Source organism: Furipterus horrens, unplaced genomic scaffold (assembly GCF_987537825.1).
Source record: "Furipterus horrens unplaced genomic scaffold, mFurHor1.1.pri manual_scaffold_4, whole genome shotgun sequence".
Classification (NCBI taxonomy): domain Eukaryota; kingdom Metazoa; phylum Chordata; class Mammalia; order Chiroptera; family Furipteridae; genus Furipterus; species Furipterus horrens.
This window is the reverse complement of record NW_028327174.1, coordinates 67080586-67107240: the sequence shown is the minus strand read 5'-3', so window position 1 is coordinate 67107240 and position 26655 is coordinate 67080586. Positions and strand designations below refer to the sequence as shown.

The window sequence follows — 26655 nt, the reverse complement described above, 5'->3', positions numbered from 1 at the left end:
TATGCTAAGTGAAACAAAGGAAAACCCATTCGAAACCTATGGTAAAAGGAAGCAAAGCAGGGTTCAAATCAATGATTTGGAACATAAGGAAGAAATAAACAAATCAACCAGTACAAAACGAAGGAACAAGAATTGAAAAAATAATGAGGAGAGGCTTAAGAACATCTGGGACAACTTTAAATATGCCAACTTCAGAATCATAGGGGTTTCAGAAGGAGAAAAGGAAGAGCAAGAAATTGAAAACTTTTGTGAAAAAAAATAATAAAGAAAAACTTCCCAAATTTGGCAAAGGAAATAGACATACAAGTCCAGGAAGCACAGACAGTCCCAAACAAGCTAGACCCAAAGAGGACCACACCAAGACATATCATAATTAAAATCCCAAAGGTTCAAGATGAAGACAGAATCTTTAAAGCAGCAAGAGAAAAGAAGAGTTACCTACTAAGGAGTTCCCACCATATGTGATGGATAAAAATCTGGAGAGATACTTCAGGAACAAGGGATCCAGCCCCAAACCAGCCCACTCAGACCAGCTTTCCAGTGCCAGGAAGATAAGTCCCCATAACTTCTGGCTGTAAAAACAAGGGGGATTGGTGCAGAAGAAGAAATACAAGATTCTCAGAAGACCCCTCTTAAAGGGTCCAGAAAGGTCTTAGAACTTACACCCACACACACACCCTGGGATTCAGCACCAGAGCAACAGCTGGAAGGACACAGGTGGCATACTGGGAGAAAGTGAAGTGACTGGCAACAGGGAAAGTGCTAGGAGACAGCTTCCTCATGGGCAAATCTCCAGAAGCCAGGCAATAGCATTATCCCTTCTCCAAGCCATCCCCCACACAGAGCCACAGAGTGGTGACACAGGCCGCTTAACCCTGGTGATTACATAAGGCTATGCCCCATATAACTTACAGGTGTACTTTTCTACAACAGGCCACACTACTAAGACAGGGAGTCAATGAGACTCTACTTAATTCACAGAAACAGACACAGGAAGGCTGCCAAAAGGAGAAGACAAAGAAATATGGCCTAAATAAAAGGACAGAATAAAACTCCAGAAAAAAAATTAAACATAGTGGAAATAAGCAACCTATCAGATGTAGAGTTCAAAACAACAGTTATCATATGATCAAAAAACTCAGTGAGTACTGCAAGAGCATAAAAAAAGACCCAGGCAGAAATATAGGTTATGCTAAGTGAAATAAAAAAAAATATATACAGAGAACCAACAGTGGAGGGGCTGAAGCCAAGAATCAAGTCAAAGATGTGGAACATAAGGAAGCAAAAAAAAAAAAAAAAAAAAAAAGAATTAAAAAAAAATGAGAATAAACTAAGGAGCCTCTGGGACATCTCCAAACATACAAATATATGAATCATAGGGGTGCCAGAAGGAGAAGAGGAAAAACAAAAAATTTAAAATTATGTGAAAAAGTAATGAAAGAAAACTTTCCTAATTTGGCAAAGGAAAGCACAGCGAGTCCCAAACATACTAGACCCAAAGAGGACCACACCAAGACACATCATAATTAAAATGCCAAAGTTCAAGATGAAGAGAGAATCTTAAAAACAGCAAGAGAAAAGCAGAGTTACCTAAAAAGGGGTTCCTATAAGACTATCAGCTGATTTCTCAAAAGAAACTTTGCAGACAAGAAGTATTCAATGTGATGAGAAGCAAGGACCTACAACCAAGATTACTCTATCCAACAAAGTTATCATTTAGAATGGAAGGGCAGATACAGTGCTACCCAGACAAGGTAAAACTAAAGGAGTTCATCATCACCAAGCTATTATTATAGGAAATGTTAAAGGGACTCATTTAAGAAAAAGAAGATCAAAACTATTAACATTAAAATGACAACAAACTCACAATTATCAACAACTGAATCCAAATACAAACTAAGCAAACAAGAAAAACAGGAACAGAATCATAGATATGGAGATCATTTGCATGGTTATCAGCTGGAAGGCGGAATGGGAAGAATCAGGGGAAAGGTTCAGGGATTAAAAAGCATAATTGGTAGGTACAAAATAAACAAGGGGATGTTAAGAATAATATAGGGAAGGAAGAAGACCAAGAACTTACACACAAGACCCATGGACATGAACTGAGGGGGGATTGCTAGAGGAAATTGGGGTACTGGGCCGAGGGGGACAGAGGGGGAAATTTGGGACAATTGTAACAGCATAATTAATAAAAAATATTTTTTAAAGAATATTTTTCTTTTAAAGTATATTTTATTGATTATGTTGTTACAGTAGTCCCAATATTTTTTCCCTTTGCTGCCCTCACCCAGTACCCCCCTTCCCTCCAGCAATGTTATCCCTCTTAGTTTATGTCCATGTGTCATGCATTTAAGTTCTTTGGTTTCACCCTTTCCCATATTATTCTTAACTTCCCCCTGTTTATTTTATACCAACAAATTATGCTTCTTAATCCCTGCATCATTTTCCCATTTCTCCCCCTTCCCCCTCCCAGCTGATAGCCCTCCAAATGATCACCATACTTATGATTCTGTTCCTATTCTGGTTTGCTTAGTTGAATCTTGTTTTTATTCTTTAGATTCAGTTGTTGATAGTTGTGAATTTGTTGTCATTTAATGTTCATAGTTTTGATCTTCTTTTTCTTAAATGAATCCCTTTAACATTTCCTATAATAATAGCTTGGTGATGATGAACTCCTTTAGTTTTACCTTGTCTGGGTAGCACTGTATCTGCCCTTCCATTCTAAATGATAACTTTGTTGGATAGAGTAATCTTGGTTGTAGGTCCTTGCTTCTCATCACATTGATACTTGTCACTCACTTTTGAGAAATCAGCTGATAGTCTTATAGGAACCCCTTTTTAGGTAACTCTGCTTTTCTCTTGCTGTTTTTAAGATTCTCTCTTCATCTTGAACTTTGGCATTTTAATTATGATGTGTCTTGATGTGGTCCTCTTTGGGTCTAGCTTCCTTGGAATTCTCTGTGCTTCCTGGACTTGTATGTCTATTTCCTTCACCAAATTTGGGAAATTTTCCTTTGTTATTTTTTCACTTAAGCTTTCAAATTCTTACTCTTCCTCTTCTCTTTCTGGAACCCCTACTATACAGATGTTGGCACGTTTAATGTTATCTCAAATGTTCCTAAGTCCCTCTTCATTTTTTTCAATTTCTGCTTCTTCACTCTGTACTGACTGACCGCTTTTTTCTTCCTTATATTCCAACTCATTGATTTGAACCCCAGTTTCCTTCCCTTCGCCATTAGTTTTGTGTGGGTTTTTCTTTGTTTCATTTAGCAAAGCCTTCAGTTCTTCCCTTATGCATTTGCCAGAGTTAAACATATCTGTCAAGCCTGTGAGAATCTTTATCACCAGTGTTTCGAACACTGTATCTGCTAGGTTGATTATCTCCTCATCACTTAGTTCTCCCACTGGAACCTTGATCCATTCCCTTTTTTGGGCCATACTTCTCTGTCTCTTCATCTTGACAGGCTCCTGTGTTTGTTTGCTTCTGTGTCTTAGGTAGAGCTGTCACACCTTTTCTAAAAAGAATATTTTTAAAGGTGTTTTTTCTTTATGAATTTTCTATTTTTAGATGTGATCTTCACATTTTTTAAAAGTCACACCAACAAGAATTTGCTTTAGAGACATCCAGGAAGAGAGTGACCCATAGTTCCATGCCAGAAGTTCTGTCAAATCCCAGCCTGGCCCAGTGTGCTTCTCAAAGAGCCAAGGTTGCTATGGAGACTAAAAGTAGACTGAAACCTTAGGAAAGGTCAGAGGGCCAGTTGAGTGCACTACCCTTGGGGCAAATGTCCCAGAGAAGACCTTTGGGAACTATGGCTGACTCACTTCCAACAGAGGCTAGCAAAGAGTCTCAGAGCATGGGCCCAGGGCAGCCATCCACATGGTGAGCACTCCTGGGAAGGGTTCCTGTGGGTCCCGGGCAACAAGGAACGTGGCTATGGGGCAGCCCTCTCCAAGTTTCTCTTTCACTTTTCTGCCCTCTTCCCTGGAAGAGTGCCTCCCCTGCCAGTAGCCTCTGTCCCTTTCCCTTAATGCTGAGACACTCCTCACCAATGTAGTCCCTGTGGGGCTGCGGCCTCTGGAGTCGGACTCCCAACTCTGCCTCTTATAAGCTCTGTGACCTGGGCACCACTTAATCTCTCACACCTGATTCCTTAGGTGCAGAAACAGTACAGTAATTGTTCATCCTCACACACTTGTTAGGAGAGGTAAATGGACATTTAGATGAGTACTGAATGCATATTAAGAGCTCAAAAATGGTGGCTGTTAAGGCCCTGGCCGGGTAGCTCAGTTGACTGGAGCATCATCCTGATATGCCAAGGTTGCGGGTTTTATCCCCAGTCAGGGTGCATACAGGAAACAACCAATGAATGCATAAATAAGTGGAGCAACAAACTAATGTGTGTGTTTTTTCTTCTCTCTCTTTCTCTCTCCCTTCCTCTCTGTCTCTAAAATCAATAAATAAAATTTTAAAAAACAATTGTGGCTATTGTTCTAGAAACCATCTCCATATGGATCGCTTATGAAGTAAGGTGTAGAGAAGCTCTGTGTGCATCAGGTAGCTGGGAACCACATGTAAACAATTTGTCACTTGTCACTTATCTGGAATATTCAAATTCCTGCATCCTCTTGGTTCTGAGCAAGTGCCAGGGGAGCAGGGAGACTGCCTGAGTCCTCTTCTGCACCTCCTCACCTCTCCCCACTCTTCTTTGTGCCATTTTCCAAGAACACAGGAAGGACTATACCAGGGATAATACTCAAATTATGTAAGAACAGACTGAAGCAATACGATGCCAGCCATAATGCTCAAACAGGGCTCTGGGAGTCACCTGTTGTACCAGGGGTTACCACCTTATTTCCTGGATCATGGGGAGGTCAATGGTCCCAGGACAGGGGCCAGGGAAGCTGGAGAAATGCAGGGAATACTCAACAGGCTCTGGGCAAGGGTTCTTTACCAACTGGTATGGAAGTATGCTGACATTTAAACAACCAATATGCCCAATACACCACTATGGGAAGCCACTGTAGGACCCCCATGAAGAATACAGGGGACCACAGAATGGATTAAGCCCATTTGGTGCTCCTGCCCTGCTTGCAGGGTGAGAGAGTTGTGGAGAAGGGCTTTAGAGCCCAGGAGGCTACTCAAGTGTTAAGCCACCCCTGCCCACATCATTCCTTCCTGCTTCCTTGATGATGCAATAGGAGAAAGAGACCCAGTAGTTGGATGATCCCAAGTTAAACACCATGGTGAATTGCTGAGGTTAGAGCCAATACTGATAAAGCCACAGTGCCATGTTCAGAAGAAAAATACACCAAACCCAGTGTTGCAGCCTAACAACCAGCCTTTTGTGTCGATCATACAGTCATTCACTCCACCAATATTTGTTAATCTCATATAGATGTCAGGTGCTGTCCCTATGGGCTGGGCATACAACAGTGAGCAAGACCAGTAGGGTCTTTGCACTCATGAAGCTCAGCCTAGTACAGGAACCAGACATAAAATTACAATAAAGGGTGATAAGAGCTATAGTGGGAAAAGACAGGGTGCTAACAGAGCAAAGAGGGGCACCTAACCCAGAAGTCTCACTGCAGGAAGTAATGTCTAAACCAAGACCTGAAGGCTGAGTGTGAGCTGGCCAGATGAAGAAGTGGAAGAAGTATGAGCCATTAGAATAACAAAATAGTTGACATGAACTTTAACATAATCGTTTTGATATGTCAAATTTGAAGTGCAATTAATACTAACACATAGGCCTCGCTTATTCCCTAATCAGAGAATGGCTTGGAAAGACTATAACCCTGTAAATCTAAATTTTCAAGCCCAAGGTGTAGGTTGGCAGGGAGAACAGGCTTAGAAGGTAGTGTCACAGGGGCTAAGTGGTGGACTTTGGTATCCCATAAACTCAGGTTCAAGTCCTAACTATCCCTCTTCTGAGCTAGGTGACCTTGCGTAAGTCAATTCAACCTATCTGGGGTGTAATTTCCTTATCTAAAAGAGGATAAAATAATGCTGATATCTACTCTGTAGCACAGTAGTGATATTCAAATGAGAAGCCCTCAGTGTGGTAAATGACATGGATTCTACTTTTATTAAAAATAAACTCGTGGAATCCATCCCCAACCTAAACATTATTTGATGCCCAAGAATTTCAAGTGTTTTTAAAAATAGAAATCCAACCTATTCCAAACATCCTAGCTAATGTGTATTGAGAATATACATATTCTGGCTCTGTCTACATGCCTTACATGCATTACTTATTTAATTCTTAGGACAACTTAATAATAAAAGTGCTGCAGTTTTCCAGTCTTCACAAACTAGAAAACCAAGGCAGAGAGGTTTAGTAACTGGCCTCAGGTCATCAAAAGCTAAGAAGAAGCAAAAACAGTCTTCAAAAATCCAGATCACTGACAACACCAAATGCTGGCGAGGATGTGGAGCAACAGGAACTCCCATTCCTTGCTGGTGGGCAGGCAAAATGGTACAGCCACTCTGGAAGACACTTTTTTACAAAACTACATATTCTTCCCATGTGATACAGTTATCTTGCTCCTTTGTATTTACCCAAGAGAGTTTAATAATTATGTCTGCACAAAATCCTGAGCACAGATATTTATAGCAGCTTTATTCATAATTACCAACTTGGAAGCAACCAAGATGTCTTTCAGTAGGTGAATGGATAAACTGTAGTCCATCTAGACACAGAATATTATTCAGCACTGAAAAAGAAATTGGCTATTAAGCTATGAAAAGAAATGGAGAAAATTACTAAGTGCATATTACTAAGTGAAAGGAGCCAATCAAAAAAGACTAACACTGTATGATTACAACTTTATGACATTCCGGCGGTGAGAGGGGATGGGGGGACTATGGAGACAGTTAAAAGATCAGTGGTTGCCTGTTGGGAAAAAGAGAGAGATGATTAGGCAGAGCACAGGGGATTTTTCTGGGCAGTGAAACTACTCTGAATAATACTACAAGGGTGGATACAGTCATTATACATTTGTTTAAATTCATAGAATGTACAGCACCAAGAGTGAACCCCAAAGTAAACCATGGATTTGGGGCAATAATGATGTGTCAGTGTGGGTTTGATTGTAACAAATGTACCACTGTGGTGCCAGATGACCACAGTAGGAGGAGCTGTGTGTGGTGGCAGAGGGTATAGGGATATATGGGAACTCTGTACTTTCTGCTCAATTTCTCTGTGAACATAAAACTGCTCTAAAAAATAAAATTTATTAATTAAAAGAAAACAGGCTCTAAACCTAGGAAGTCTGGCTCCAGAGCACACCCCTTTAACCACTATGATATACTTACTATCTCCCAACTTCTAATGAAGGGAAAATCAAACTTTTAATAGAAGTAAAAAAGAAAAAAATATGTATATGTAAAGTGAAACAAGGAGATTGCTGGGTTTTGGAATGTGCTTGCAGTTAAGGTTCCAACCCTTCCTAATCCTTTCGAGAGGCCAGGCGAGGCTTTGCAGCTGATCAAGCTGACTCCTGCCTTGTGTGTAGTGTCTGGTGAAGAGCACTTGACGTGTGGCGTGAGGCCAACGTCCCCAGGGTCCTTTGGTCTGGAAAAACAGCTGTGAGTAATCTGGGGCACCCAGAGCAGAAAGCTTTATCAGCTGGCCTGTCCCAGAGCTTCTGGAAAGACTCTCTGCTAAACTGTTCTATTTTTAGAGAAAGGCATCCTTTCCAAGGCTCTGCCTCTGACAAAGGAGCCAGCCAGCTCTCTCCCAAGGCACAGCCTGTGAACATGTGGCCACTCTACTCATTTGCCTGACTTACGGCTTATTTTCTGTGGGTTTGTGGACCAACATTCAAAGCATTTGACCAAAGGTTTTATAAAACGTTAGCTCATTCCCCAGGTGGGGGTGCCCAGTGTGATACTGCTTTCTGCCCTGGGAAGGAAGACATAAGACATTGTCCTGCTCAAACAAGAGCATCTTGCCAGCATGTCAAAGAATATCATTGAATATCAGTAAAGAGCCCTTTATGTGTTGTAAGGAAGCCTACACAGGAAACCACAGAATTAAGTTATGTTTTTATTTATTGTTTGTTTATTTGTTTATTAGTCCTCATCCTAGGATACTTTTGTTTTTTTAAGAAAGAGAGGAAGGAAAGAGAGAGAAACATCGATGTGAGAGAGAATCATCAATTGGTTGCCTCCCACACATGCCTTGCCTGGGGTCGATCCCACAACCTAGGTATGTGCCCTAAGTGGGGATCAAACCTACAACCTTTTGGTGTACAGAATGATGCTCCACCCAATTGCCACCTGACCAGGGCAGGATTAAGTCATGTTTTAATAATCATGATGTGAGAAGGAGTTGGGATAGTAAACCAAAAGGATAAAGAGTTGGCCCAGTCAGCTCCAGGCCCTCCCAACACCAACCCAGGAGGCCAGACTGGCCCCAGGAACTGAGAGAAGCAGCCTCAGAGCTGGCTCAGGGTTCAACTCACTTGAGCATCCATTAGGACTCAACAATCCCAGCCCAGTAGCGAATAACATTTGTAACAAAAGGATAATAATAGCAATCATTTTTTAAGCACCTTTTACATGCAGGATACTTTCAGCACATTATCTTACAGACCTCAAGACAACCCATGCAGTGGGTGATGTTATTGCAATTTTGCAGGTAAGTAAACTGAGGCTCAGAGAAATTGTTTAACTTACCCTAGCGAACATCAAAGCTGATATGTAAATTCAAACTCTTCTGACTCCAAAGCTCATAATTTCTCTTTCCTTTTTTCATTCTGGCCCCTCTACGCATCTTGGGGGGTTACAAAAAAGGAAGGCCAGGTCAGGGTCTTCACACTAAAACAATGTTTTTCTTAAGCACCGCCCTCCCTCCACGCCATTTGCCGCATCCCTAACAAACATTTACAGCTGAGTGACTCAACATATTTGGCAACACAGAGTCACACAGTGGGAGGCCCTTGCTGCCAAGCTTGATGGGAACATGAGGAACCACCTAGTCCAACCCTCTTGTCTCCAGATGAGGAAAAGGCGAGCTGGAGAAGTTAAATGATAGGCCCAAGATCACACCGCAATTAGAGAAATTCAAACACAGATCTTTAGAGTCCAAGTCTGGGACCCTTCCCACAATACCACCCCATCTCATCAACAGGACTTGATCTGCGCAAGATTCAGCAAGGTGTTAAAACTGAGCCCTACTGTCAGAGGGACGCCTAGGATAAGGCAATGGTGAATAAAAAATTGAAGGGAGAAACTTTCCAACAAGATGATCACAGATCATCCTAGATCTCTGGGGAGTCCAGTGGATTTGTGGCCTTTCACAGCCAGACGCCCTCTTTTGTCTTTCTCTATATAAAACACTCCCTGAGGGGAGCACTGCTGATGTTTACAAGCAAAACCTGCAGCTCATGGTCTTTCTTTCTTTTTGTTCTTTAAAGATTTTATTTATTTTACTTTTTAGAGAGAGGGGCTGAGAGGAAGAAAGAGAGGAAGAGAAACATCAATGTGCAAGAGATAAATTGCTAACCAGGGACCTGGCCCGCAACCCAGGCATGTACCCTGACTGTGAATCGAACCAGTAACCTTCTGGTTCACAGGCTGGCGCTCAAGCCACTGAGCCACACCAGCCAGGGCTGATGGTCTTTCATAAACTCCTCCAGGGTCCCTGCTTCTGGATGATACCTGCTGGACTGAACTTGGACCAAAGAAATCCTGAAAAAGTAGAGAGAGATGAATGAGTAAGCGCATGGCGGCAGTCCCATCCCCAGTTTCAGTTCCCCTGGTTCCACTGTCAGCTCTGCAGTGGGTGGGGAATGAGAGGCAACAGTCAGGGAGAGATGATGTCACAACCTCCAGCTGCACCAAGGCTCCCTTACCTTCTGGTGCCACGAGGGTCCCTAGGCACACCAGCATGACCAAGACAAGCTTCACTGTCCTTGCTCAGTGGCTGCTCACTACTCAGAAGGCTTTTTGTTGGCTCCACAGTTACCAAAGGTGTGAAGCTGCTCCATCAGTTCCAGGGGGTTCTAAGTTGGCGGCAGTTAAAAGGTGTGCCCTGGGTAAATACTGACATCCTTTAAAGATGTGAGGTCGTACCAAGCAATTATTGACGAGAGAAAGTTTGCAGTGGGCAGGGAAAAGTTGGCATGGATTGAGCTTCTACTGTGTTCTGGTTATATACTGTCTTTTAATCCTCACAGACATTGTTATTATCTTCATTTGACAAATGTCTAAAGACTTCCCAAGAAGTTCAGCAACCTCACCAAAGGCATACAGGCAGGAAATAGTGGAATTAAAATGCCACCTCAAGCCCACTGCCTGCCAACCTGCATACAGTAGACATTCCTGTGGCAGAAACTGCTGGTTTCCTATTGAACCCTTCCTTTCTGATAGAACCCTGGCTGCATTGAGGCAGCAATGCACCCAGTTCCAGGTGGCTTCAGCTGCAGCTCAGAGTTGGTTATCTCATAGAAACCATCTTACACACAGCAGTCAGTAAGACTGCAAACACTGTATTATCACTGCACTTCTGTTGTTCCATGGGTTATACCAACCCATGTAGATTAACCTGGGACCCAGTATTTTAGCATTGTTTCTACTGGAAAATGCATTATAAGATCCATCCACCCGACTGCTCCCTACCACCCCTCCCAATAAAACCAACAGCTTACAAGAGACTTCATGAGTCCTTTATAAGGTTTACAGTCAATTCAAATTTCACAGGTCCAAACCCAAAGCTGCATTCACATTATCAACCCTTTACTTACCTGGAAGATTGGGGAATATCAAGACTGCCAAAGCAAAATCTTGAAAGTATAGTTAATATGAAGTATTTCATACTATCAAATCCACTTTATCAAATTGAAAGAAATTTTTCTCTACAACTGAAAGAAAAAATAGTATTCCAGTCAAGGAGATAAAATACTAGTTGTATCCACCTTACAATTACAGTGCTGCGTTTTCCTGGAAAAGGACTGGCTGGGATTAGGATAGCCCAGCATTTCTCAACCTCAACACTATTTACGTTTTGGGCCCAACAATTTGTGAGGTCTGTGGTGGGCACTGTAGAAAGACAGCAGCATCCAGGCCCTACCCACAAGATGCCAGGGGCACTCTAGGAATGACAATCAGAAATGCCTTCAGACATTGCCAACTGTCTCCTGGAGGATAAGGCCAGCTGGCATGAGTTAAGAATCACTGATAAAAGCTGATAAATTGAAAGGACCCATTTACTTTCAGGAATACATTGAACCTGACAGAACCATGAAACACTCCAGTGAAGTAGTACTGATCTGCGTTACCACAGCAAATCATACCTCCTAACGTAGGAAGCACAGGGGCACTGAAACGGCCTTCAGCTGTACATGGACAGGCCTATTGTCCCGGCCATCAAGAAACTCAGCTTCCAAGAGGATATCTCCTCTTTGCTGGTTCCTAGAGAGTGTGAGGCAGAACCCCCTCAAGGCCTTCCCCTGACTTTGCTTTCTTTACTCTCAGAGAACCTGTGGGAAGCTGCCTTCCCACTTTTTCCCCAGGCTTCTGCTCCAGTTGCCCCTCAGAGGAACTCCTCTGGGGTTCATGTTTCATTTCACTGTTCACTTCTGAAGCCTCCTCTTCTCAGAATAACTGTCTCAGCACAGCGGTCGCAACTGAACAGACTCAAGCAGTTCAACAATTGAAAGAGAACCTAACTTCACGGAGTATTTTGGGAGATTTCCCTGCAATCCCGCTTCGGACATGTCCACAGGAGAAATCTCAGGAAAACCCTTGGAGTCCACTCCGGCATTGTGCTCTGGAAAGTACAAAATTGGAGTTTATCCTACAGGTTACCAACAAAGCAAATGTGAGTTCCTTTCTGGGTTCTTCCAACCAGATAGATATAGGTATACAAGTAAATAAAGGTGTAGATAAATACAGATACAGATACAGTTTTAGATATAGAGGGGTAGGTTTATAGTTTACAGTGTCTGTCTGTACAGAAAATAATACAATAATTAATAATGATACAAGAACAAACTGTTTCGTGTACTCACAAATGTAAATCTACTTTTCCCTCTCCTGTACATGTAGCTGCATATATATTTTGAATCTTTCTCAGAACCACTCACTCTCTTACTTCAGTGATAATCAATGATAGAAGAAAAATCTATTTACTCATAAATATGAAGTCACTGACTGCCAGCAATTTGAGTTTACATGATCAAACTGAGAGTAGTACATCAATTCATTCATACACTCAAATGCTCCAGAAGAGCAGGTAAATTTGTCTGTGGCTCACCACTTACTTGTTGAATTAATTCATGCCCACTTCATTTAAGGTGCTGTCTTTAGTGCTAAAAATGCAGCCGTGAACAGGAGTGACACAGTTGCTAGCCTCAGGGTATTTATAGTCCAGCAAGGGAGCAAGAGAACAAAGAAACAAATATAACAATCACAAATTGTAGAAAGAGCTCAAATGGAGAGAAACTGTAGAGTAGGACAGCCTAGCTTAAATAGGGTGTTCAGGGAGACCTCTTTGAGCAAATAACCACTAAGCAGAGACTTGAACATGAGGATCTAGCCTGAAAAGATGTGCAGGGTACCACACATACTACACACAACACACACACGCATCACACACACCATGCACGTATAGACACACAAATATCACACACATGCACACATATACTACAAATATCACACACATGCACATACACACCACACATAGACACACACCACACACCACACACACATATACACACCAAACACACATACACAGATATACCCTTAGCTTCAAAGGAACATTTCAGAGCTAAGGGAAGACTTCAGCACAAAGGTCCTGAGGCTTAATTGTTTTTATTACTCAGTAAAAAGAAGGTAAGAAGACACTCTATTTCCCATAACAATTTTATTTGCCATAATACTGGGTAATAAATATGTAAGAAGACCTTGAACTGCTAATGATACTGTAGGTGATAGAAAAAGAAAAACCTTTATTCCTGGGCCTGACCCTGGGCTTACTCCCAAAGGTATATATTTTGTGACTATGGGCATAGAAGTACTTAGAGGGCAAAAGAACTTTATGATTAAAATACCACCTAGAAAAGTAACCTTACTATTACTGATTATTCTATATCTGGAACTGTCCAGCTCTACCCCCCCCCAATAAAAGACAACTTTTATATGCAAAATTACATACATGTGTCACATAATAAATACATTATAAGTACAATCATAAATTTAAAACTCAAGTTTTTTACACAAGGCACTATTTGTAGCAGTACTAACAAAGGGTAATAAATTAAATGTCTTTCCTATATTTAGTTCTATCTTTAAGTATTTAAAAATAATTTTATGTGTGCAGATAGAAGCCTACTTCACTAGTCAGTTAGCATCAGCTCATTTATTTCTGCTTGCTGAAGATCTATCAGGTGCCAGGAGCTGAGGCAGAGACCGACAAACCCGCCAGGGTGCAGGTTTCCAGCTGATCGCTGTCCTCGTGAAGAGGACGAGGCAGTGGGGGAGATGGGAAGTCCACAAATATTTACAGAAAGAAGTATGGACAGCACATTATAAAATCACTACCTCCCTCTGAGAGGTCAGGAAATGACATGTAAGGTGAGACAGCACAAATGAGTAAGAGTGAAGAGAGGGAGGTGGGAGGGGGAGGGCATTCCAGGCAAGGGGGCTGCATGGGGGAAGGCCTGACTGGAAGCAAGGTTGACATATTTGGTGAACAAGCAGGAGCCCGAGGAGGGGGACAGTAGACTCTGATGCGCTGGAGAGATGGGCAGGGGCCAGATCCTGGAGGGTCCTTTAAGCTTCACTGAGGAGTCTGGGCTCCATTCTACAGGAACAAGAAGTCCTTGCCCAGCCTAGAGGTGGGGAGTGACGAAGCTCTGCATGGCCCCAGGAGGAGGCGCTGGAGCTGATAAGTGAGAAATGAGTAGAGTGGGGGCCTGTGAGAGCACAATGGAGATGAAGAGGCCAATGCTCTTTCCCAGAAGCCTCAAGATCTCAGTCCCGCCCTGACTGGTATGGCTCAGTGGGTTGGGTGTCATCCTGCAAGCCAAATGGTTGCAGGTTCAATTCCCAGTCAGGGCACATGCCTGGGTTGTGGGCCAGGTTCCCAGTTGGGAGCGTGCAAGAGGCAACTGATTGATGTTTCTCTCCTCTTTCTCTCTCCCTCCCCACCTCTCTATAAAACAAATAAAATCTTTTTTTCCCTAACGTGGGACATTGAAAAATTAATACCTGCCTTTTGTCATCTAGCAGTTATGGACTGAATGATGCCTTTTAACCCTGTTGCCAAACCTGTTGCCCCCAGAATACAACAAGGATGCCAGCCTGTTAAACCAAGCACACCATTGTCTGGGGACAGCCAGCTGACCTGGAGTCTGCACAATCCTTCCCCGTGTGGGAAGGCCACCCTCCCTCCACACCCCTACTCTTATTAGGGATTTCTGGACCCAAGGGTAGGTAGGACGACGACCATGTCCAGCTTGAAGCAACTAGAGGAGCACGAGACCTTCGCCCATTGTCCTTTATAAGATTATAAAGGGTCTTAAGTCTGAGAGGGATGGATTGTTATTTTTTGTTAAAATAATTAATTAGTTAATTATTTTAAAAGAAGAAGAAGAATATATGAAAGGGTGAAGCGGGAGAGCCTGTATGTACGACCCATGGGCATGGACTTGGGGGGGATTTCTGGGGGAGGGGGGTGCTGGACAGAGGGGAGCAAAGGGGAAAAAATTGGAACTATTGTAACAATATAATCAATAACATATACTTAAAAAATAAAATAAAATCTTAAAAAAATAAAATTCAACCCTATGGGCCATGACAATTCGGGGCGGGGTGTGTGTGTGTATTGTGAGCACAGAGTCCTTGGAAACCTACTAGGTCTCCATCTTTTGTGTAAAGGCCCTTCACAACTCTTTGGTTATCCTTAGCTCATATTTAGGGGCTGGCATTAAAGTGCTGAGTGAAGTTCAGTGTGTAAGGACACACTTTGTCAACTGGTACAACCTTAGCCCACTACACACACACACATGCTCTGATAGAATTACATGCTCTGTGAGATCAGGGTCCTATCTATCTTCTTAGCTACCAGATGCCCTGCATCTAAAACATAGTGGGTGCTCAAAAATTACTTGATGCTATTATTAAACCTCTCTGAGCCTCAGTTTTCTCATCTGAAAATTGGGGATAAAAATATTTATCTGGCATGTGTTGTGAGAAGAAATAGTCTATGTAAAGCACCAGACACAGTGCTTAGCATTTAGCAGATTAGTTATAAATAAGAGTAGCAATCATTATCATTGTTATCATTTCTAGAAAGACAGCAGGGCAGCCACCTCATGACCATTTGTGGTCACTGCTGGCCACACTAAATATAGAGGTAAAGCACAGTACCTGCTGAGAGGCTAGTTATTATAGTACAAAGCAACAAAACAATGAGAAGCCTCAAGATAATAGCCCTTGACATTTGATGTGTAGAAAGTCCAAGGACACAGTGTGACTGAGTGGAAAGAAGGCGGAGAATGATGCTGCATCACCAGAGAGCTCTGCAGGACGGCCCTTCCCGGGCAATGCTTTCCTATTGCTCTGTTCAGGAAAGGCTGCCCAGGTCAAAAGCTGTGCCACCCTCCCTCACAACTCAGACACTATCCAGAGAGCAGACAGGCTAAATGGATTGTTTCCTTTGGACTACAGTTTTTCAATGTAAAAGTAATGTATGTCTATAGTTAAAAAAAAATCAAACAGTCCAAAAGGGTGTAAATAGAAAAATTAGCATTCCTATCACCCCCAAACTGTCAGGCAGATTCCCCAGAGACAATCACTGTTATTTCTTAGACATTTTTATGCACATACAAGAATAAATGCATTTTTTTTACAGATGGGATTATAAAAAAAACTATTCTGAAACTTGCTTCCCCCCAATTTTATCAAGAATATATTTGCATATCGATATATGTAGTTCTACCTCATTTTTAACAACTGCTTATTTTTAACAATTAAGATCATGTGATAAGCCATCATATCTGGATGGCTTAATGTAATTGAAGTTTATTTCTCATTTACCTGAATCCAGTTGGTGGTAGGGAGTGTTTTGGGAGGCAGAAGGTGTTCTGATCCCAGCATTTACTCAGGGATCCAGGACAACCAAGGCCCTGCCAACTTCCACATGTGACTTCCACATACTCGGTGGCTTCTAAGGTTGCCCTGGGTGTCAATATCCAGTTTGCAGATGGAGACAGGGTGTGGAGGAAGGTGAGGTTTGTTTTAAATGAGCCAGGTCTAGAAGTGACATATATCACTTCTGTCCACATTTCACTGGCCAGAATAAGACTCCCTGCCATAGACTGCTACTAGAAAATGTCCCAGCTGGACAGCTGCTTCCTACAACTCCACACTGTAGCAAGGAAGCACAAACCTTTGTTGGGCAGTTAGCTACATCTGCCACAGATGCACTATAGCAATACATTTTTGGCTATCTAAGGTTTAGCAGGCTGGCTTTCCTTCTCTTTTTTCTACTTTTCTATTTGTGTCTTGTCAAAGGCAAAAAAAATTTTTAATCCTCACCTGAGGACATGCTTATTGATTTTAGACAGAGGGGAAGGGAGGGAGAAAGAGAGGTAGAGAAACATGAATGTGAGAGAGAAACATGAATGTGAGAAACATCAATTGGTTGCCTCTCATGACGGAACCCACAACCGGGTCATGAGCCCTGGCTGGGAATCAAACCAGCGACCTTTCAGTTTATGGAATGATGCCCAACCAACCGAGCCACAGCAGCCAAGGTAAAGACAAATTTTTAAAGTGTGGAAAACTATTACCTGGTAAGAATGAAGAAATAAGAAAATGGACATCTGTAGAGAATGTACAATGGTTGAGATTTGGTGGAGGTAGGGAGGAGACACTATCAATGAAAAACCTTAAAAGGACCCACATCTTTGACTCAGAAACACTTATAAGGACATTTCTTAAAGAAATCAGTGGATTACTGCTCACGGTGTATATATGAGGATATTTATAATAGTGACACACTGTAAGCAACCTAAATCCCCAATGATAGAGGCCTGTTCAAATTACAGTGCATCCAAATAATAATTCTGTAGTTGTTTCTAATTGTGTAGGTACCTGCAAAACATAAAAATATATCCATATGACTTCCAGCCAAGATGGAGGCGTAGACAGATACGCAGCATCTCCCTCCACAACTAAGAAGGAATACAACTACCTCAAAACTAGGGACAACCAGAAGTTCCAGAAAATCAAACTGCATGGAAGACCAGCAAACAAAGATATAAAGAAGAAATACTCATCCAGACAGGTAGGAGGGGCGGAGCCAGGGCGGAACCAGGGCAGAGAGGACTCGGTGTGGTGGTGGCAGCAGCAGCAACAGCAGTTACACATTTTAAAAAGTCAGGAGGGACACCTGGGGAGCGTTCCCAGACCCTCACCAAACTCCACAGCTCACTGTCCCAGCACTGGAGAAAATCAAGCCTCGTTGCTTTTGACTGTGCAGACCAGTGGGGGTTGGGATGGAGGCAGAAACTGCCAGTCTCTCAGCAGAGTCCACTTGTATAAAGGGCCCCCACAGAACTACAAATGCGCAGACCCACCCACTCTGGGAACAATGGCCAGGGCAGCAGCTATAGGGGCGCCAGTCCGGTGCCGAGGTGGGAGAGGTGCCTGGAAAAGGGGCGAGTGCTGGGCAAGCGGCATTGTTCCTTCTCAGATCCCTCCCCTGCATACAGCACCAAAACATGGTGAAACAAATCGCCGGTTACTGGCGAATCCCTAAGGCTCCGCCCCTTACAACATAGTAGGAGCGACAGCTCTCCCTGGGACATGGAAGCAAACAAACACAGGAGACTTCTGGCCAAGATGGAGGCCTAGACCAACACACTCCGTTTCCCTCCACAACTAAGAAGGAATACAACTAACGCAAAACCAGAAATAACCAGCAGTTCCAGAAAATAAATGAAGTCCAACATACGAAGTTATAAAGAAGTGGTGCCAGTCCAGACAGGAGGCGCGAAGCCAGGGAGAAGAGTTCAAGCTGTGCTGTCTGGGGCAGCAGCAGCGGTGGGCGGCGGGATGGCGATAAGCAAAGACACCCCTATTTAGAGCTAGGCGAGGTGCACCTGGGGAGCACCCCTGGCTGCAGACCAGACCCGTAAGCTTGCGATTCCAAAGCTGGGGAAGGCAGACCTCTATTGCCTTGGACTGTGAGGCCCGGAGAGGATGGGGATGGAGGAGGAGGCTCCTGGTCTCTCAGTGGAGAGTGAATGACAGAAATCCATCTTGGACCCCCACCCCCGCAGAAAACGCCACAGCGTGGTGAGATGGGTCGCCTGGCTGTGACTTGTGCACAAGGCTCTGACCCCTATAACATAGGAGGTGTGACAGCCCTGCCCAGGAAGCAAAGGTAAACACAAAAGAGTCAGGATAGCACAGATCATCATAGAGATCCTGGTGATGCAGCTGACCAGCCAGCAAATATCTAACAAAGCAGCAGATAGGAAATCTTCCTGAGGCTCAGTTCAGAGCTTTGCTTATAAAAATGCTTACAGACATAACAGCAGATCTTAAACAAGACAGGGAAGGAATGAAGGCTAGTCCTGCTGAAATGAACAAAAACACATATGAAATTAGTGGTGAGGGAGAGAAATCCAGGAATCAAGTCAACAAATCGGAACATAGGGAAGAAACAGTCAACCAGTGCAGAAAGAGGAAACAAGAAGTGAGGAAAATGAGGAGAGGCTCAGAAACTTATCGGACAGCTATAAGCAGGCCAACATCCAAATCATAGGGCTGCCAGAAGGTGAAGAAGAAGAACTAGAAAGTGAAAAATCATGTGAAAAAATAATGAAGCAGAACTTCCCTAACTTGGGGAAGGAAATAGACTTACAGGTCCAGGAAGCACAGAGAGTTCCAAAAAAACTGGACCCAGGGAGAACCACACCAAGACACAATATCATCAAAATGTTAAAAATTAAGGATAAAGAGAGAATCTTAAAAGCAGCAAGACAGAAGAAGATAATTACCTACAAAGAGGTACCATTAAGACTCTCAGCCGATTTCTCAAAAGAAATTCTGCAGGCAAGAAGGGACTGGCAAGAAATATTCAAAGGAATGCAAAGCAAAAACCTACAACCACAATTACTCTATCCAGCGAAGCTGTCATTTAGAATAGAAAGGCAGAGAAAGTGCTTCTAGGACAAAGTAAAACTGAAGGAGTTCATCAGATCCAAACCACTGTTATATGAGATGTTAAAGGGACTTGTTTAGGAGAAGGAGGATCAAAACTATGAACATTAAAATGAAAACTGTATCACAACAACCAACAACAGAAGCTAGGGAATTGAAGCAAAGGCAGACTAAGTAGGCAATGAAAGTGGAAAAAGAATTATAGGTATGGGGAACATATTGAGGGGAGGTCTTTGGGGAGTGGGGAGGGGGTAAAGGGAGGGAGATGGTACAGGAATTAAGAAGCATAGTAGGAGGGAGTGGAGTAGACAGGAAGATGTTGAGAAGAACTATATGCACAATCAATTGGCATGGACTAAGTGGGGGTACAATTTGAGGGAGGGGGGTCACTGGATGGAGGGGAACAAAGGGAAAAGAAATTGGGACAACTGTAATAGCATAAACAATAAAGCATATTAAAAAATATATCCACATTTTATAAAAGATATTACTCCTAAACAGTATAAATAATTTTTTAAAACAAATTGATTACTTGTAGCAAAAGGCTGGATGACATATATTAAATTGTTTACAGTATTTATCCTTGAGCAGTACGACTATGGGTGTTTTCCAATTTCCTCTTTTACACCTTTATGTAATGTCTCATTGTTTTATCATTAGAAAAAAAAAGTGAAGCTGTTCTCAACTTGAAACAAATAAAACATATATAAAGGAGATTGGGGTTTGAGGGATTGAAAACAAGTATGGGAGTCAGGACTTCTGGACCTTGCCTGTCTGTAGGGCCTGTCACCCGACACTCCAGTTGCTATCAAAAGCACTTTTCTCTGTTGAAGTGACTGGCTTTTGTCACTCCATGCCCAGGTTATAATGGGAGCGGGGGACAGGCCTCAGAGCAGTCAGCAGCAGGCCGTAGTCCCCGTCCTCGGTGGGCTGCGGCTCGCCACGCCTCCAGCCTCTGCATGGGGAACGCCATCAGGGCCCTCGTGGCCTTCATTCCTGCGGACCGCTGCCAGAACTTCGTGATCGGAGACCTCCGGGAGATGCCGCTGGACAGGATGGTGGATCTGAGTGGGACCCAGCTACGCCGCTTCCCCATGCATGTGTGCTCCTTCCAGGAGTTGGTCAAGCTCTACCTGAGTGACAACCACCTCAGCAGCCTGCCGCTGGAGCTGGGGCAGCTACAGAATCTGCAGATTCTGGCCCTGGATTTCAACAACTTCAAGGTTCTGCCCCAGGTGGTGTGTACTTTGAAACAGCTCTGCATCCTCTACTTGGGCAACAACAAACTCTGCGACCTCCCCAATGAACTGAGCCTTCTCCAGAATCTCCGGACCCTGTGGGTGGAGGCCAACTGCCTCACCCAGCTGCCAGATGTGGTCTGTGAGCTCAGTCTCCTTAAGACTCTGCATGCCGGCTCTAATGCCCTGTGTCTGCTACCAGGCCAGCTCAGGCGCCTTCGTGAGCTGAGGACCATCTGGCTCTCAGGCAACCTGCTGACCGAGTTTCCACCTGTGCTGCTTCACATGCCCTTCCTGGAGGTGATTGATGTAGACCGGAACAGCATCCGTTACTTCCCCAGCCTGGCCCACCTGTCAAGTCTGAAGCTGGTTATCTATGACCACAATCCTTGCAGGAATGCACCCAAGGTAGCCAAAGGTGTGCGCCGCGTGGGAAGATGGTCGGAGGAGACACCGGAGCCTGACCGCAGAAGAGTCAGGCGCTATGCTTTGGCCGAGGAAAGCCAGGAGGCACAGGCACTTGTCCTGCCTCCTCCACTTGCTCCTACCAACTCCTGAGGAGCTTCAGTGGTAGGTTAATGCCAAGAACCCAACTCCAACATCTTCTGGAGACCTCTCCAGGAGAGTGTAAAAGACTGCTCTGGGATATTTGGGGTATCTGTACCAGTGGGGGCTGATGGGAGTCAGATGAAATCCCTAAATCTCAACAAGTAGAAAATTTTTCAGGCAAACTGCTCTGCCAAAGGGAAGTTGTGTGCTATAGGCAGCAGGACAACTCCCTTGTCAGAAAACTAGTCTCTCCAAGCAGGTATTTTCAAACAGTGAAGAACAAAGCTTGGGACACTGTGGTCTCCTCCACTCCCCAGAACTGGCTGGTCATGAGGTTTGTGAGCTCCTGAAATAAGATATTTGTTATAGTAGTTATCTAGATGGACTATTTCCAGCACTTTGCAGGATATATTTTCTATGAGTGACTGCGAACAGTATGAAAATATTACTAATTCAGGCCACTGTAAAAGGACATTTCTACCTTATCAGTCAGACACACAGAAGGACCTTGTTAGAAAGGTTCAAGATGAAGCTTGTTCCCTGTTCAGTGAAGGCTAGTCAGACACCCGATGAAGAATGCCTCCCGCTGGAGCCCAGCTGCCACTTTAAACTTGACAGTGGTTCATGCAGACTTAGCTCATCTTCCCTAAAAGGTCTGACCCAAGGTCTGTTCTCAACTGTCACTGACAATGTATAAGTCATCTAGAAAGCAGAATCTCTCTATGGCAATGTGATCTCTTTAAAATCAAGCCTACTTGTAACCCTCGCTGCTTCTTTGAAGCAGAGCCTTCCTGTTTATTCACATTAACGAGCCAGCGCTGAATCAAATCCCCCTCCATAAAGGGAAACACCACATTTCCAGAATCCTGCCAGGTTAAAGGTAGTAGGTGAGACATCTGCTCACTTAAAACAAGCATTTGGAAATCTGAATTGCAGGTTGTGGTATATAGAGAGAACTTCTGCCTCTTTAGCCTCAGTATCTCTGCTTTTGTTCTGATTTTCGTATATAGGGTCTTCTGATGATCAGTGTAAAAACCGAGGTATTTTGGCCATTTTTTAAGTATGTAAACTGTGACCTTCTTCCCATGAATATGCCAACTGTAAACTGCCGTCAGTGGGTGATTTGATAACATGATCCTTTTTATCAATCAAGGACAGTGTCATCTTAACTAAAACATACTGTACAGATAGCTTTTAAAATGTTACTTTTGGCATAAAAGCATCTTAACCAAGCCAAATTTGGTTCTCAAATGACATTACACAGCACACTATTTTCATGTTTTCCTACCAAATATTTCTTGCTAAACCAGAGTTCTAAATCACATAATCTATCACCCCTAGTCTGTAGAATATCTGCAACCCATTGATTAGACTTTAAACATTAAATGTAATAGGTTGTCAAACATGTTAACTCCTTTAGTAATGAGTCAAGAGACAGTAGGATTTATAGTCTATTTTCTCATTCCTAATGACTGAAACAAAACCATACTCATCTGATGACAGCACTGCCTTCTGGCCTGTACCTACAGCCCAGCACATCTTATGAGTGCTTTGACTTTCTTTTGACCCTATCTTTACCCTCCTGAGATTAACAGACCCACCTTTTCCAGTGTAGCCACAGGCCAAAGCCATAAAACAAAGTGAAGCCACATGACCTACATGGAGTTCTCGACTAATGAGCTAACTGGTCTGAATCAAATGTCAAATTATAAACATTTTGGCACACAGCCAAGCTGTTCTCGTCTGAAATAATCAATACACAATAAACATTTCTCAAACAATGTGGTTAAGAATTTACCACTGATTTTGCTGTCCAAAAATGTTTGCACTACAGGGTTTCCATCAATTTTATAAAGTACCTGTATAAATAAATACTTACATTTCCATTACCTTCTAATGTTTTCCTGCAACTCTGATACAATTATAAAGTACCAAATATAAATTTACTTATGATTTTAAGTCCCGAAACTCTTAAGACCCAACGACTCCACTTCCAGGAATATATCCGAAGAAACCCAGAACACTAATTAGAAAGAATATATGCACCCCTGTTCGCTGCAGTGTTATTTACAACAGCCAAGACCTGAAAGCGGCCAAAGTGCCCATCAGCAGGTAAGTGGATAAAAAAGCTGTGGCACACATACAAGGGAGTATTACTCAGCTGTAAAAAAGGAGGAAACCCTACCTTCTGGGACAGCATGAGTGGACCTGGAGAGTATACCTTGTATGCTAAATGAAATAAGCCAGTCAGAGAAAGAAAAATACCACTTGATATATGGAATCCAATGAACAAAACAAACAAAATAGAACAAATTCACAGATACAGAAAACGGACTGATAGCTGTTAGTGGCGGGGGGGGTGGTGATAAAGGTGAAGGGAATAAGAAAAAAAAGCCTCGTAGTGTGATTATCACAGGGAAATGGGAACGCGGGAGGTAAAGAGGGTAAAGTGGGGATAAGTGGTGAAGGACAGAGAGACGACTTGGGGTGGTGAACATGCAATACAATATACAGATAATGTATTATGAAATTGTACTCTTGAAACCTACATAATTTTATTAACCAATGTCACTCCAATAAAGTCAATAATTTTTTAAGTATATAAGTCCTAAAATTCAGTGTTACATATCAGAGTAAAATCTCTTCCCAGAAGTTTGCATAGAATTTTAGTGATGCCAACTAAAATCTTTAACATGGATTCTGTAGAAATAAACCAGTTTTTTCTTCTCTTCTGTCCTAAAATGCAACATCACTGTAATTTCACACTTAAAAAGTGGGACTGTCCAATTTTAACTGAAAGCATGGTGTATTAAGATGGTTAAATCTCAGGTTTGCCCTTCATTACTGGTCATTTACCATCTGTGTACCTCAATTTTCCCATCAGTAGAATGGTTAAGTTTCTACCTCTCAGAATGCTCTAAGGATTAAACAAATTATTGTGGATAAAGTGCATAGAACAGTGCCTGACAGGTGACAGTTAATGTTTACATACCACGTTCTTTTATTGTTATACCATGCAGCACAATACTTATAATTCCTTGCTTGAAGGCAAAAGAACAAATACAATGGAAAAAAGCTTTTTCAGTAAAATTTTAAACAGCATCTAGTCTTTAATATGAGAAATACAACTGCAATGTGGTCCAATGCATCTGGCTTACCTAAATAGAAAACACATAGACATGACTACCAAAGATTTCATTTTTAAATTTCTGAATGAATATACTTTGCCCTTTCCCTGTTATTCTAAAATCGGCAAAATCACCAAAGTACCATTAGGTCCTCACTGAACATTGATATGTTCTATGACTTTAAGCAAATAGACATATAACGGCCAGTTTTACCATAGGCTGACATAAACCAGTTAACGTTGCTATGGCATCGCATAAACGTTTTAGCTAAACGATGTTAGAAAAAAATTATGAAGAACTGCTGTACTTAAAAACGAGAGACTATTCCTTGGCACTGAACCTTTACGTGCCTTGAGGGACAGAAGGCATGAGACTAAAAACATGGTGCCTGTCTGCTAGACACTTTACTCTCTGGCTTTTGTCACTGTCAAAAAATGCATATACCTTATAATCACTACCCTAGAAGGGATATTAATACTATTAAAGACAACTAAGTTTATATGCCTTTTTTCCCCTCTATAGACTGTCTACTTCTGGAGAATAGGAAGCAGGTGATATTTATCTCTGAACCCCCGGTGGCTAGCACAATTCTACCAAGTTACCTGAATTTTCAAGATTTTATCATGTACCCAGCCCACAAGAGTGGTACTATCCTCAGGGTCTTTGTAAGTTCATTCACATAACCTGTTCAACATCCCTTTGTACTGTACAGCTCGCAATATAAAAACAAAAACTCTGAAATCAGGTTTGCTTTATTCTTCATACTGAGGATCTGAAATGTTCTACAGTAATACTAATTTTAAAGAGGGTTAAGTCATCTTTATACTTCTGTTCTATGGATGTTCTAATACACTAGAGATGGTACAAGGCAAAGCAGACTTTAGAATTCTTTACAAAGAGCATTCTGTTGACTTATCATTCAGGATCCTGGCAAGAAAATTCATTCACTCCCATATGATTTACATGGGGAGATTTTAACGAAGGAACTATTACTGAGGTAGTTAATACTGATGCACAGAAACAAGAGCATCTGCAGCAGCTGTCATTACCCACACAGCTAACTGAAAAGGAACAGAAATGTTACCCATATCCAGTAAGAGCTGAGGGTGCCCTGCAAAGAGGTAGTAGTGGTAGGTCTTGCAAGGATGCAGCCATTTCTAGAGACAGAAAGTAAAAGCATAACGAAAATGATTTTCTCCCATATGCTGCCAGTGCCTCGAGTTACACCATGAGAAAACAGTCCACAGTGAGTTGTGAAGCAGTCATCAAAGGGAAGCCCCCTGGCACCCAAGCAGGCAAAGAATGGATCCTGGCTTGCGGAGGGCTAAAAGGAGAGTAACCAGCACACATTCTCCTTCAAAAACAACAACAAAAAATAAAACCCTGAAAGCTAGAACAGACTTAAAATTCCTGAGCACTTAAGACAATTTTCTATGCAGCAGCTATTAATGTTCATTCCAAATGTCTATTTCCATGTGACAAAATCTTGTGAAAATCAAAAACAATGCTTCCACATTTGCCATTTTTCAGGCCTTACAGAAGCTCCATTCCAAACCTCATAGGAATTAGAGGAGCCTATGTTAGAACTACCCCTAAAAACTAAAAAGATTTTAAAATTTGTTAACTTGGAATATTCTTTGGCCATGACAATAAAATCTGTAAGGGCTTCAAAAGATATGAATTCAAAGAGGAAAAGGGGCATGGATGTATTGCTGGATATAACAATTAAATTCCCGTTTCTACCTCTTTTTAGATGAACTTTAACTGGTGTATCTGTTTTAAGACCTCTGGAGAAAAAAAAATGTGCCCAAGTACACTTTTAGATTAAAATGCTACTGCAGCTCATCTGGTCTCTCAAAAAGATGTTTAAACCCACCTCTCCCACTGAAACCTCTGCAGCTTTTCTTGATATGCTTCACCTGCGCTGTGGGATGTAAACTAATGTTATCATGTATGATAAAGTACTTAAAAAAATTACACAGCAAACAGTACTATTAATGTCCCTAATAGTAAAAAAATAAATAATAAAAATATAAAATCAATACTATTCTCTTTAATGATCTCAGCATATTTCTCCTTTAGGTGAATGTTGGAGGACAAAAGCTAGTATCACTAAGAAAACCAAATTTTTCCAGTTTTAATAGCTTCTACAAAGTAGCATTAAATGTTGAAACAAACTTTTAGACAAAGACAAAACAAAAAAGGTTGGTTTAATCAATGTTTCTTTGAAAATCCTCTTGCTCCTCTCCGGAAATAAAATGTCTTCATGATGCTAACAAAGACAGATACCCAGTAAAAACTTGTAACCTACTGCTGGGATTTCTCATTTTATTTCTGGTGCATTCTGCGATATACTGATGTATAAGTAATCTCCAAATCTAAATTGACCATTAAACTCAATACATACTTATATCCGTTATCATTCTCTCTAAAATCCATTTGCCAAAAACAAAAACCCCATCAACAATGCTGAAGTCTAACAAAACCCATCTTCTTTAAAAGGACATTACGTTATAAAGCATCAGACCCATCTTCTTTAAAAGAACATTACGTT

The 26655-nt window shown here is 42.2% G+C and overlaps 1 protein-coding gene and 1 long non-coding RNA gene across 2 annotated transcripts; both read left to right on the top strand.

Moving 5' to 3' along the window:
• The first annotated feature begins 11535 nt into the window (after positions 1–11535).
• On the top strand, positions 11536–14541 carry LOC150012147 (uncharacterized). Its single transcript, XR_016510498.1, has 3 exons — positions 11536–11831; positions 13390–13585; positions 13821–14541. It is a non-coding gene; the product is annotated as an uncharacterized LOC150012147 (long non-coding RNA).
• Positions 14542–20062: 5521 nt separating this feature from the next.
• LRRC10 (leucine rich repeat containing 10) lies at positions 20063–23682 on the top strand. The gene has a single exon (XM_090273599.1). The coding sequence runs from the start codon at positions 20146–20148 to the stop codon at positions 20980–20982; it is 837 nt and encodes a 278-aa protein (XP_090129725.1). The 5' UTR covers positions 20063–20145; the 3' UTR covers positions 20983–23682.
• Positions 23683–26655: the final 2973 nt, after the last annotated feature.